This window comes from Buceros rhinoceros, unplaced genomic scaffold, assembly GCF_000710305.1.
Source record: "Buceros rhinoceros silvestris isolate BGI_N320 unplaced genomic scaffold, ASM71030v1 scaffold868, whole genome shotgun sequence".
Taxonomy (NCBI): domain Eukaryota; kingdom Metazoa; phylum Chordata; class Aves; order Bucerotiformes; family Bucerotidae; genus Buceros; species Buceros rhinoceros.
The window spans coordinates 44,841-57,523 of NW_010426104.1; the positions used below are offsets into that span (position 1 = coordinate 44,841).

Sequence of the window (12,683 nt, forward strand, 5' to 3'; positions counted from 1 at the left end):
CCAGAGGTGTAGGCTGAAGAGATGGGCTCGCAGCAACATCACGAAGTTCAACAAGTGGAAGTGCAAGGGCCTGCATCTGGGGAGGAACAACCCCATGCTGGGGGCTGACCAGCTGGAAAGCAGTTTTGCAGGAAAGAACCTGGCAGTCTTGGTGGACACCAATGGACTGTGAGACAGCCATGTGGTGCGCTTGTGGCGAAGAGGGCTAACAATGTCCTGGACTGCATTAGCAAGTATTGACACACGTCAAGAGAGATGATCCCTTTTGGCAAGGTCACATCTGGAGTGCTGTGTCCAGTTTTGGACTCCCCAGTGCAAGAGAGAGATGCGCTACTGGAGACAGTCTAGTAAATGGCCAGTAAGATGAGGAAAGGCTGTGAAAGCTGGGACTGTTCAGCCTGGAGAAGAGAAGGCTCAGGGTGAGGAGATCTCATAATGCATATAAATACCTGAAGGGAGGGTGCAAAGAGGATAGAACCAGGCTCTTTTCAGTGGTGGCCAGTGTCTGGCAAGAGGCAATGGGCACAAACTGAAATACAGGAGGTTCCCTCTGACAATCAAGAAACACTTTTTTCCTGTGAGGGTCACTGAGCACTGGCCCAGAGTGCCCAGTGAAGTTGTGGAGACTCCATCTTTAGAAATATGAAAAAGCCACCTGGACATGGTCCTGCGCAACCTGTTCTAGATGATCTTGCTTAAGCAGGGGGTTTAGACTAGAAGTGTCTTTCAACTTCAATCATTCTGTGATAAGGAGATGCTGTATTAATTTACTCTTTTCACATGAAAGAATAATCAAATGTAATTTAACATTAATATATTTGGCAGAAACTTCTCTAGTCTTTATAAAAGAAAACAACACTACACACCAGCTACCTGAAGCAACTGAAATTCTCCATCTGCACAAACATGGAACTTAGAGCAGGAACAACTCCTTTTGTTTGTATTGGGGCTTGTCCTACTGAGTTAGGCTAATCACTGGGTATTTGGTAACATCAGCACTACAATGAAGTACCAAAGCCCAAGCATAAGACTAAAACAATCCAACAAATCTCCTGAGACTGTAGCATTGCTTCTGTAACCCTTAGACCTTGCTGTCAAAGCAACCCAGCCTAGAAGGTGTCTGAGATTAGGTAACTGGTTCATGAGGATAAGGCTGGAGAAGATTCAGGACCATTGAGTGTGTAAACTTTGCCAGACAAAGATAAGCTACGCAGTGAAAAGGCTCCTCTGCCAGTAAGCAGGGTAACAAATACGCCTTCCTACCAAAAACCAACTAGACATTTTCAAGTTCAATAGATATATTTCTTCATTATTTAGCTAAAGAAATTTGTTATTCTTTTGTACTCCAGCCAAATAAAATGAAAAAACAGTTCCCATGAGAAGAAAGATGGGAAGAAAGAAGTTACAAGGAGAGCAGCAAAGATACTACATGACATTTGAGCTTCTGGTGACTTTGGGGTTAAAAGACGTACAGTAGCTGTAGGAGTCCTATCACAGAAAGGTGGCTCCAAAAGACCCGATTTCTCAGGAAGATTCCAATGCTTAGTACCCAAAAGGAGTGATTGCCAAAGTGCAAATACGGAGAGGCATCACTAGAAATACTTGCTCTGGCTCATAATTATTTCTATAGAGGTAATTTCATGTCACAGCTTATTTAGCTCTGTGTTTTAAGGAAAGTATACCAGTTATTAGATTATAAGACTTCTTGAAGAATTCAAAAAGACAAATGCTCCCGCTGAAGTGCCAGAAAAGGTAAATTCTCTTTCTCATTTAAAAAGAGACAGCTGAGAGTTATTCTGGTTTGATTCATGTTTGAGTTTGGCAAAGCACTAAGAGTTCATGAGAGAAAGGCTGATTTGTAACTAAAGCTGACTCAACACAGTCTGTCCTTCAATGCCTTTTCCCACATCCACTTTGATTTTCCTTCAAAAAATTTCTTCAGTGACTAATACACCATTCTCCCTCCCCCAAAAAGGGGGAAATATGCACATCAGTGAATCAGTTTACATACCAACACTTCCAGGGATGTAAGCTGCATCGCCACCTTCTCAGCATTCATATGCTTGTGTTCAGGGACTCTGTAGTTAGCATCAGTTTTCAGCTTATAGCATCCCATATTTTCCCGTGCTGCTTTGATGTCCTCAACATCTTTGGGATTCTCATAGTCATCACTAGGTTTGCTCTTGTATCTGGCAAGTGAAAAACAAAGCTGAACTCTAAGACAGAAAGTATACAGATGAAACAAATGGGGTCGTTTCATACCTTCTGATTTGTACAGTAAGGCTTGGGAAGTGTGCTAGAGATCAAGAATCGCACACTTCTTTAAAAAAAGAACAGCTAGTTTTGGACATTTGAATGAAAACATCAGATTCATTTTTTTTCCTCAAGAAGTCTTATAACATATCTCTGCTATGAGATAGGTTAAACCTTCACCCTTGGACTGAACTCTGGGTTTAGTGAGTACACGCTGCTCTCAAGCTCAGGTTGCTGTGTGTCAACATTCCACCAGCCTGTAGCACAGAACATCTGATCCCACTCTGTACTTTTTAAACACTTAATGACCTTAAAAGCCTTGTATTCTGACTCTACACTGGTCCCATTCCAAGTCAGTCATCTCCTAATGAAGAAATTCTGTACTTCCGTGAGCATTCAAAGATGTCTTGTCCCCCTTTCTTGCCTCTCAAGATAAAGGCCAGAATGGAGCTTGAAGATGTATCATGAACACTCACATAATGGCCATGATGTTAGCACAACTGACCTAACCCAGCTGTAGCAGCATCTACTTTATCAGTGCTGGCAGGGTTAACTGAAAGTTGACTACAATGGTCTAGGTGTCCCTAGTCATGACCAATTTAGACACCTTTTTACTCCCTATCTGAGGATGCAGCCACCTAGCTGAATTCCTAGGTTTTTAATATTTAGAAGAACCATAGAAACCAGCTGAAAGATTTTAATGCTCTCTTGAGACTCGGAGATACATGAAACTAATCTATTTTAATTATAACCATTAGGAATTTAAAAAAATAGGCAGAAATATTATAGTGCCATATGACAGCTAAATAGTATTACTTGACCTCAGACAAGTAGCAGAACTAAAAGGGCATAGAGTCGAGTTCAAGACTCACAATTCATCCCACTCTGCCTTCCTCTTCATGATCTTAGCTTTCACCTTGTCAGATTTCTCAATATGTCTTCTGATTTGCTCACGTTTTCTTTCTATATAATGCGTAGTATGTGTTTGGACCTCTGGTATCTTCAGCTTTTCAGCCTCCTCCTCGAAAATTCCAGCATCTGGACAAAAAAAACTGATCATGTGAAGATGTAAATACCATGCAGCACAGTGCAGTCCCAGCTACTGGAACCCCCCTGGGATGGCTCCTGTAGAACTGGTGTCAATCAGTACAGTTCCAGTGTAGTGGATGTTCTGAACAGTCTACCCATGGGGTTGACAGACGATTGCTGACGTTTCCTAAACATGGAAAACTATGTATGTGGGTTACTACGTAGGTAGTGTAAAACCACACCCCAGTTACATTTCTTTAGCTAAAGAAATTCTAATTTCTGTAGCTTGGACTCAGGAAAGCAGAGATGAAAGACAGAAACCGTGTTACTGGTAAGATTTAAATGGTCATCTCTAGCCCTATGCATACGCCTTGTCTCTGTGATGATCTCCTTTTCTTCTGATCGTTTCCGTGCCCGTTTGTCTTGGTAGTGTTTCTCAGACATTGCTAGAAGTCTGTAAGTGGAAATCTGATGATTGCTTTGAATAGCATGAACAACAACAGTGTCAAATTCCAGTGAGTCCCGAAACCTGAAAAGACAAATGAGATGTAACCTACCATTTACCCTTGACCAAAAGGGCGTGATTAATGTAGTTTACTTATTAGACATATAATCATTACGTGTAAATTCACAAGTCAGTAATAATACCATGATGACAGCTGACACTGTCTATTAGTTTTTATTCAATATAGGAATAGAGATGCTCAAGAAAACATATTAAGACCTCTCCCAATATTGAAACTTACATCAGGTTCTTCATGAAAATATCTTTCCTCTTCCATTAAGGACCGATTAAAAACATTTTCATTCAAATCTTTTTCCCAGTCACAAACTCTGTGTGGCTAAGACTTTTTGTTATTGTGTATTATTTCTATTGGGTATTTATTTTTTGGAACTGACCTTTTCCTATACACTTAGATTTAAGAAAACCAACCCAAAATGCACATCGTGCTTAAACTTGTGTTCTTGAGGAAGTTTGTTTCATGACTTTAAACTGTATAGGAAACATTGTGTTAACAATGACACTAAAATATCTGACAGACATGCAACATGCCTGAAAAACAGGGGTTCATTTCACAGGTTGTTCTTCAAACTTTCAGTAAGAGTTCTTGGTTCTTACTGAACTTACTGGCAAAAACCCAGGCAAACTTAGTCTCAAGAAACTCCCCAGTTTTCTTCCTACAGAAGTGAATTAGAATGAAGCTACTTCCTTGATCTGAATATCTGAATTTTTACCAAAGATTCAAAAGAAGTACACGAAAATATCCATATATACTCTTGTGTATTTTCCAAGTAAAATAAGTACAGAATCACAACAGAAAAGAAGAAATATTGATTATATGAGGAAAAAAAATTACATTCTTTTTCCATGTGGCAGGTACAACTTTGTAAATGATAAGCCCCACAACAAGGTCAGAGGGAGAAGTAGAAGTAAAGGGGTACTCACTGGCTGTGTAGTTTCTGCAGTCCAACCAGGTATTTCTCACGCTCCCATGCCAGCTCCTTTTGCACTGACTGGATTCTCTGTGTTGTCTGCCTATTCAGCTCCTCAAAGATCCTATGGTCTATCTCATACTGCTGCAGAAAGAGAAAACCCAGCATCATATTATCTTGAGTACTATGTTTTGGTATTAAATATTTTTGCCCCGGTGCCAGAGTTCCATGTACATCAACACAATGCCTTATTTCAGAGCTATTCAGATCTCCACAGAGAACCACATTTTTCTCAAATGCTTCTTAAATGGCACAAATCATCAGCTGTGATTCAGAAGTTCCAGCGAATGACATATTCATAGAACTACTTTAATGCAAAGTGTCAGACATCTTTGGCCCAAACACACCAGGTAGCAACATTTTAAAAGAAGGTGACTCTAAAGGTCAATGACCCTTATAAAAACCAGATGTACCTCTCTGTGCAGCTGCATGTGCTTGGGCAACTCCTGATTCTTTTGAAGAAGAAAAACAAACTCATGCCTCAGTGCCATTAACTTCTCTCTTTTCTCTTTTTTTTTTTCTTCAGCTTCTTTCGCTATACGTTCATGCTCCTTCTTCTGCTTAACTTCCTCAATGCTGAAAAAGCATGAAAAAGGAAATGGTGTTATCTCAATGGAAGAAGGAAAGATTACAGTTTAAGTAACCTTTTAGATTTTCTTGAAAGTCTTAAACTCCCAGTGAACTCAGTGGCTCTTAAGGTAACTTAGAAAGGAATCATCTTCCTGTATATTTGTATAGTTCTGACATCATGGGGCTTTGACCTTGGCTTTGTGTTATCTCTGTAGTCTGAAGCTAAGTATGTCTCAGAGCACCTTATTTGAATGACTACCACACAAAAGTAGATGAAATGGAGGGAAAGACTGAAAAAAACTTCGTTTGTAACAAGGAAATGACCAAAATTCAGAGTGATCGAATTCTCCTTCCTCTTAGGAGGAGAACAAAAAAAACACACCAAAAAAAAACCACACCAAAAAAACAAAACCCACACCAAAACCCCCCCCACCAAAATAAAAAAAACCCCACGTGAAGAAAGAGCTACCAACACTTGAAAATCTCTTTGATCATTATCCAGGCTTCTCTTACTTGTAGGCATTGGGATCCTCAATGTCTTCAGCAGCCCTCTCCTCCTCAAGACCACTCTGGAAGAAAAATGTTGTCTTGCCTTTAAACAAGCAATAGGTTTCAACCGACAATAAAGCTTTTACAGACATTAAGACAGAGCTCACATTACCTCTCACAAAACCAGAAGAAACCTTAATGAGAAATATTGCTATGCGGATCTTAAATATCAGATTTTAATGTTTCAAGAAGAAAAATCAATTAAGTCGGTTTACAAGTAAAAGAACTAATGAAGCATAGCTCTTAGGAACAGAGAACACAAATCCTAGAGAACATTAACATTAACTATTACATCACTGCTTGCCTTAACTTGACTCTGTCCCATAATAGAATCAGAGAATTCTTTGGCTGGAAGAGACTTTTAATATAATCTTTGGTTCTCTATCATCCCAAACCAACTCTCTTGTCTCCCCTCACTGTAACACTGACAAGAGACAACAAATCCTGGACTAATTCCAAGTTACATGTGTAATTAATCTCATTTGCTTCTGCTGACTACATAATGGGATCACAATTATTAGCTGTGAAGAATGACAGATGGATGGACAGTGTAGTCGCACAAGCTGCACTTCCCTAGGCAATCATGTTCTAAAAAAAGAGAGGGCCTATAGCCCCACAGTGAATACAGTCATTCTAAATTGATCTGTAATTTAACTCAATTAGTTTCAGAGGATTTGTATTTGATTCTCTAAGAATCTCATTAAGTTTAATGAAGAAGGAATTTTTAAAATCTTCCACGACTTAAGACTAGAATAGATACTTAATGAAGATATACTTTGATAAGGGGAGAACTCTATTAGGATGGTCATTAAGCAATGCTGCTGGCCTGAACAATAGGAACTGACCATAAAGATCGTTTTATAGAACTGCTTGCATACTCAAAATGATAAAGCTGTATATATGCTTTATAGTTCTGTATTAATCACTACTTGTAACACTGGAGCTAGCAACGCTCTGATATCACAGGTTCCAATCATTCACTTGGTTTAAGAAAAGAATTTTGAGTCTATTCTTACTGTTATATATTCTTGTCATACTGGTAAAGAATTCCAACTAGTCATGACCCATTTAACTAAATGACTAAAATTACAATTTCCTCTCTGCCTCCCTCATCAAGCATCTTTCAAAACATAGTACCAACCAATATTAAAAATATTTAAAAGTTGAATTTGTTTATGTTGACACTTTAAAGGTATTTAAACTGTACTGAATGTATATCTACTCGAAAATTCATTGTGCATGATAGCAATTCTTTACTCAACAGGTCTCACTGCTTCTTTCAAGTTCTATTTGTTTAATGCAGGCCCTCAAGAGTTTTTTTAGGGGGGAGTTGACAGCTCTTTCTCTTCTTCTGTATTATCAGTAGAACTGTTATTGAGTGCTAGTGCCATCTGTTCAAACATGCTAAAGGTGGTGAGCTCTACAGCGATTACAGGACACTTGTAAAATTATTACTGTTAATGCTGCCTAAGAGTGAAAGAGCAACAGGATCAGCATCATGCTGTACAATTTTGAAAATTTAAAAAAATCCAACTTGTGATTTGTGTATGAATGGTACTGGATGCACTGGGAAACTACATGTTCGGTATTCTCCATCCGAAGCAGAACCATACTTTATTGGAATTAAATCCAAGACAGGTATTAAATATGACAAATCCTTGTGGTTCTTTCCTTCCAGGAATGTACATGATTACACCTTCGAGTGGGAAAAGACTAGTAGAATATTACATATGAACAACACATACTATGTTTAGTTGGAGAAAAACACAAAACAGTGGGAAGGAACAAAGCAGTCATAGTGCCTGTATTAGGGAATGTTTTACAAGAGCTATTCTTCCAAATCCGGAAACCTCAGCTTTCGCTATGAACGATCTGTGATGCCAAATAATTGAACAGCATTTTGCCCAGCTGCAGTAGTGTCAGAATAAATAGGCCCAAATTCATGAAAGAGGGCAGTGACTTACCCTAGGAGAGGGGACTTTCGCTTTTATCTCTTTGTGAACATCCTCTGGAGACAAGATGTTGAAAGTAAAAATGTTTCCATCTCCACCACAGGTAATCAGAAACCTATCATCATAACTAGAACAGATCCCCCGGATCTGGCCATAATCATTGTCGTGTACATTGAAGGACCAGTATTCCTTCAGGGTATTCACCGAGAGGTCTTTATCTTGGAGAGGATAAACACGCAGTGCGCCATTCTGCATCCCACAGAACATCAGTAGTCTGCTGGTACTGTCACATAAAAAAAACACGAAACAGTAATAGCAGGCAGCTTGCAACAAGTAAGGCCACAGCTCAAATCAGGATGTTTGAAAAGAGGTAATCCAACTTAATAAATGTAGCTTTCCCAAGTTTGTAAGCCAGGAGCAAAGTATTTGCACCATTCAAAGTACATGTGATGCTACTACAAAATTTTTTTTTTAGCTAACTGGCTGCTCAGGAATGTTCCAGCACTTGCTGGGTATCATGGAACTGGTCTCACCTCTGAGTTGGGCAAGGTAGCAAATGGTGGTGAATGCTGTAGCTTAAGGCCTGAACTAAACCTGCCTTCTTAGATGCAGAACATCTTAGGGATTCAGAACATTTCTTAGGGAGCTTAATATTAGGAGTCTGAAAATCGTTCACCCTTTCACTCCTACAGTTCACAGAATGTCCTGAGAAGCCTGTATTTTTTGCACAAAAGACGCACTGATCCCTCCATGCTCTCCTTGAGGGCTAACTCTCTTTGCTAACTATGAAAAAGAACTGCTGTTCTCATTATGTCAATCTGCAGACAATTCTAATGGTTTTCCTGGAGTTCTACAATCTAGGATGTTTGAGTCCTAATCAGTATTTATTAGAAATCAGATGTTTTAATCTTCCAACGGCTTTTTAAATTATTCTGTCACACACAGTGCCCAACTATGTCCATTAGGAATTTTAAGTGAAACTCCACGCCAGGAAAACCAGAGCAAGTTCCTGCATATCAGAGTTGAGCCACAATTTAAAAGGATCAAAGCAGTGTACCCTCCTCCCTTCCAAGTCCAGTTTCATCAAGCTTTATCACAAAGCTGTTACACTACAAAGTTTTACCAGAAGGAGATTTGGTGGATGGGATTGTTGTCAGTGTGCTCAATAGGAATCACTTCAAAGGGTTCATCTTTCCTGTTTTCAGGGTCTTCTTGGTGATCATGTGAAAATTCACAATGATAGAGGAACCCTGAGTCATAGCCACCCTAAAGAAGAGAAGGACCATAAAGAAATAGTGACAAAAGAACCCTGAAGCAGCTGACCAGGTAAGTGCAATTTTCAGAGTAATTCTTCCTTTAAGGATCTACGATAGGTTAGAAAATATTACTTCCAAACATCTAGACAACCTGTTTACCCACAGAGGAAAATCTATCATGATCACCAGCATTACAAGCCATTCTACCAGTTAAGATCTTACCCTTCTGCTTGTGAGGGAACAGCTTAGTCTGTGTGCCCATTCAGGCACCACCAAGAAGCATAGCTATTGGAAATTTACTGGAAATCTTAATTGGAGTGATACTACTGGTTTACTTCACAAAGACCACTGAAACTAGCAAGTATAAAGGGAATTCCTCATCTTAGAGACAGTAGGTTTCAAATGCTGTTTTCTAAGTCACCAAAATGTGAAGGGAAGGTTGCCATGTCTTGAAATCCCATCAACATGAAAAAAAAATTGATTTACCAAGGAAAGCCAAAATTTTCCTGGTGCTGAATAAAACCCACAGAGGATAGAACTGGGCTCCTCTGGTATGTAGAGAGGTGGCAATGGCTCTTCTTCGGGTTCCTCTTCGGATTGTTCTTCTTCTATGTCCTTTCCCATGTCCTGTTGCTGTTCTATCCATTCAAGCTTTGCTTTCTCCTTCTCCTGCTTTTTTTTCTCTCTCAGTGCAATCTCCTCTTCCAGCTATTACAACAAGCAGAGAAACAGAGGCACATGAAACAAAGGCACTCCATGCATTGTCAGCTGAAGGAATCTCATAAACTAAATCCAATGTGATTCTGGCAATATATATACACAATACCTAGAGAAATCTCTTTTCCATCAACTAAGCAGAGACTTCATGAGATTCTCCAGTGGAACGCCCTCATTTCCCTCCTCTGAAGTATTTTAACTCATGGTCTTTCGCAACAGAAACCATTCTGGATGAGAAGCAGGCTTCAGCATTTCCTCGAAGACTTTATTCCAAATATTAACCACTATTAGCATACTACTTCTGCAAAACTCCTAAGCCCTGTCCTCTGCCTGCCTGGGAGAAAGAAAAGCACTGGAAAGCTGAACTCAAACTTGCAAGGTCTAATGCATCATTGATGAGGAGTTAACACGAGAAGTAATGGACTTTATTCCTTCTGAACAAGACATTTGCAGATTTATAAAACCTTTAAAACTCCCTTTCCATTCAAGCCTACTTTACTACAAACAAGTATCAACCATTCTCTAAAACAAGATCTTCCCAAGAAAATATTAGGTAGCAAATCAGAGAGAAAGGTCCAGAAAGGATCTCAAAAGAGCATTCTTTTGCCTGAAAGCAGAATCAGCTAAACCTTAAATCAGCTGATGTTTGTCTGACCTACTCTTTAATAATCTGCTATGGGTACTCTACAGCCTCTGCAAACTATTCCAGTGCTTCACCACCCTTACTGTTAGAAATCTTTCCTTACATCTTATCTAAAACATCCTTATTGCAGCTTATTAATTATTGATCTATTCCTAGGAGGAAAATAGAGCAATTAATATTCTTTCTCTCTGTAGAAACCTTTTTTTATTTTTAAAGATTTATAGTGTCTCCCAGGAACAGTCTTCTCTTTTGTCTAAAAACAAACAAACAAAACCCCCCAAAACTCCTACCAACAACAGAACTTCATACACATTCCTTCAATTTTTCCTTATATATGTATGCTAGCTTTGCGATCATTCTCGTTCTTCCTGTGAGAAAACCACCACAAAATCTTTCTCCTGAATGCTGTCTTCCTCCTAGTTTATCAAGGAATGAGGCTTTGCCTGATGTTCAGTAACGCACTACTCACAAGATAGGAACAGTAAATAAAGAAAGCAAAGAAATCATAGGTTAAGAATAGAATCAGACTAGCTCTTGAATTGTGTGGATTGAACACGGGACTGGGAGCCTGCTCACTAGAGCTCTGCTCCTCAGCCTAACATCAGCTTGCTTTTTAATGTCAGAAAATTAACTCTAGCTGAGAGCTGGCATAACTTTTCCTTTGGCCCTCCATATCTTCTAAAAATCTAGTTCTCATTCAGAAATAACAAACATGCCTTTAAAGTTATTATAACATTCTAAAAAACTAGAAATATCTAACTGATTAAAAAAAAAGATGTTTCATCTTTGCCTTAAAGCGATCACGTGGGTGTTTTATCACCCTTGAAAGGATTTCCTACAAGGCTAACATCAACCACAAGAAACTAACTTTTTCTGAAAATTATCAAAATGAATTATTTTAAGAACCAATATGCTATACTACCTTCCCCTTTCACTAATGCAATCTTTTCATTCTAATCAAAATACAGACCATGTTTTCAATGTGATGCATGTCCTATTTAAATAAACAAACAATCTGTAACCTCAAATGTTGAAACTCAGCCGCAAACGGGCTCTACCAGGCCTTCCTCCCTTCAAGAAGCTTAGCAAAAATCCTATCATATAATATTGGGACTAGAAACCTTCTTGGGTGGTTTTGCTTTCTGGCACATGAATAACATGAAATTCCTTCACAGGATTGTTCCTTACCTTGATTCGTGATTTAATACTATAAAAATGGAAGTACTGTGTTGGCAGATTTTTTATTTGATAGGTGGATGCTGTATCCTGTTCCTCAGGGAGAGGGGCAGGAACCTGGAGGGCAAAGCCATTCTCACAAAGGATGAGCAGCATGCTCTTCTCCTGCACAAAAACACAAAAAATACAAGTATAGGGCGGATATATACATGGAATTCCAAGAAATGGGAAAAAGTCAGTCAGAAGATGCGTAGGCACAAAGCCAAGCTCCAGCCAGGAGGCATTAACTCTAACTGTGTTCTTATTAAACGGTCATCAGAAACCATTTGGCTTCTTTTATCCTTCTGTATCCTAGGCAAAGCTAAGGAATCGAAGAAGCCCTTGCCATATACAAACCAGCTACTATTCTGATACCGTCTAGCTTAGAAGAAGCATGATGACATTTTGGGATTTTGGTTAAATTAAAGGATGGAACTGACCCTAAAGTTAGGAGCTGAGGTTTTGTTTTGATAATTGCATGAAAGTTCATAAGTTTCTATACTAATAAATCCCTCCTGCCTTCAAGAATGGGCTCAGAATCTTTTCAAATGTTACTGAGCTTTGTTCTTTGCTGATGTCTGCCACATCCTTTAAAATCCAAACTTAGGAAGAACAGGCAAGGTTGGAGTAATAATTGTTTAGCGTTTTGAGATTTTAAAAGGCAAATCCGTATTTAGTTTCAAATTTTCAAGCTATCTGGAGAATAGAGGCTTATTTTATCTGACCCATCACTAAAAATGTGCAAATGGGACATATCAGAGTTGCTATGTGTGATGGGTTGGCAGATGATCTCCTTTTTAGGAGAAGTTTGCTTTAAACTATCCTATAGCATTTGTATTCCCTACCATGTGATGTCAAGCAGCATCCTCATAGGTTGAAAGTTTTTGCACCACTGTCGCTTTAAAAGTCACGTGACTGTGCTGCAAGCAGAGCTTCTTCCCATGCTCTTGGCCACCGCGGAGCCATGCCGTGCCGCCTGCCTGCCTGCTTGTTTCTCCTGGAGCT

General features: G+C 39.2%; 1 protein-coding gene across 1 annotated transcript in view; it reads right to left on the reverse strand.

The window, feature by feature from the left end:
* Window positions 1-11,804, reverse strand: part of LOC104498011 (putative leucine-rich repeat-containing protein DDB_G0290503) — a gene marked incomplete at its 5' end in the record, with an annotated part of 22,512 nt that extends 10,708 nt beyond the window's left edge. Inside the window, 10 exons of the mRNA XM_010141333.1 lie at window positions 2,012-2,189; window positions 3,126-3,291; window positions 3,651-3,811; window positions 4,730-4,860; window positions 5,190-5,352; window positions 5,860-5,915; window positions 7,860-8,130; window positions 8,971-9,113; window positions 9,590-9,772; window positions 11,652-11,804. Of these exons, the coding sequence (XP_010139635.1) occupies window positions 2,012-2,189; window positions 3,126-3,291; window positions 3,651-3,811; window positions 4,730-4,860; window positions 5,190-5,352; window positions 5,860-5,915; window positions 7,860-8,130; window positions 8,971-9,113; window positions 9,590-9,772; window positions 11,652-11,804 (1,605 nt within the window). The remainder of the gene's footprint in view (window positions 1-2,011; window positions 2,190-3,125; window positions 3,292-3,650; window positions 3,812-4,729; window positions 4,861-5,189; window positions 5,353-5,859; window positions 5,916-7,859; window positions 8,131-8,970; window positions 9,114-9,589; window positions 9,773-11,651) is intronic.
* Window positions 11,805-12,683: the final 879 nt, after the last annotated feature.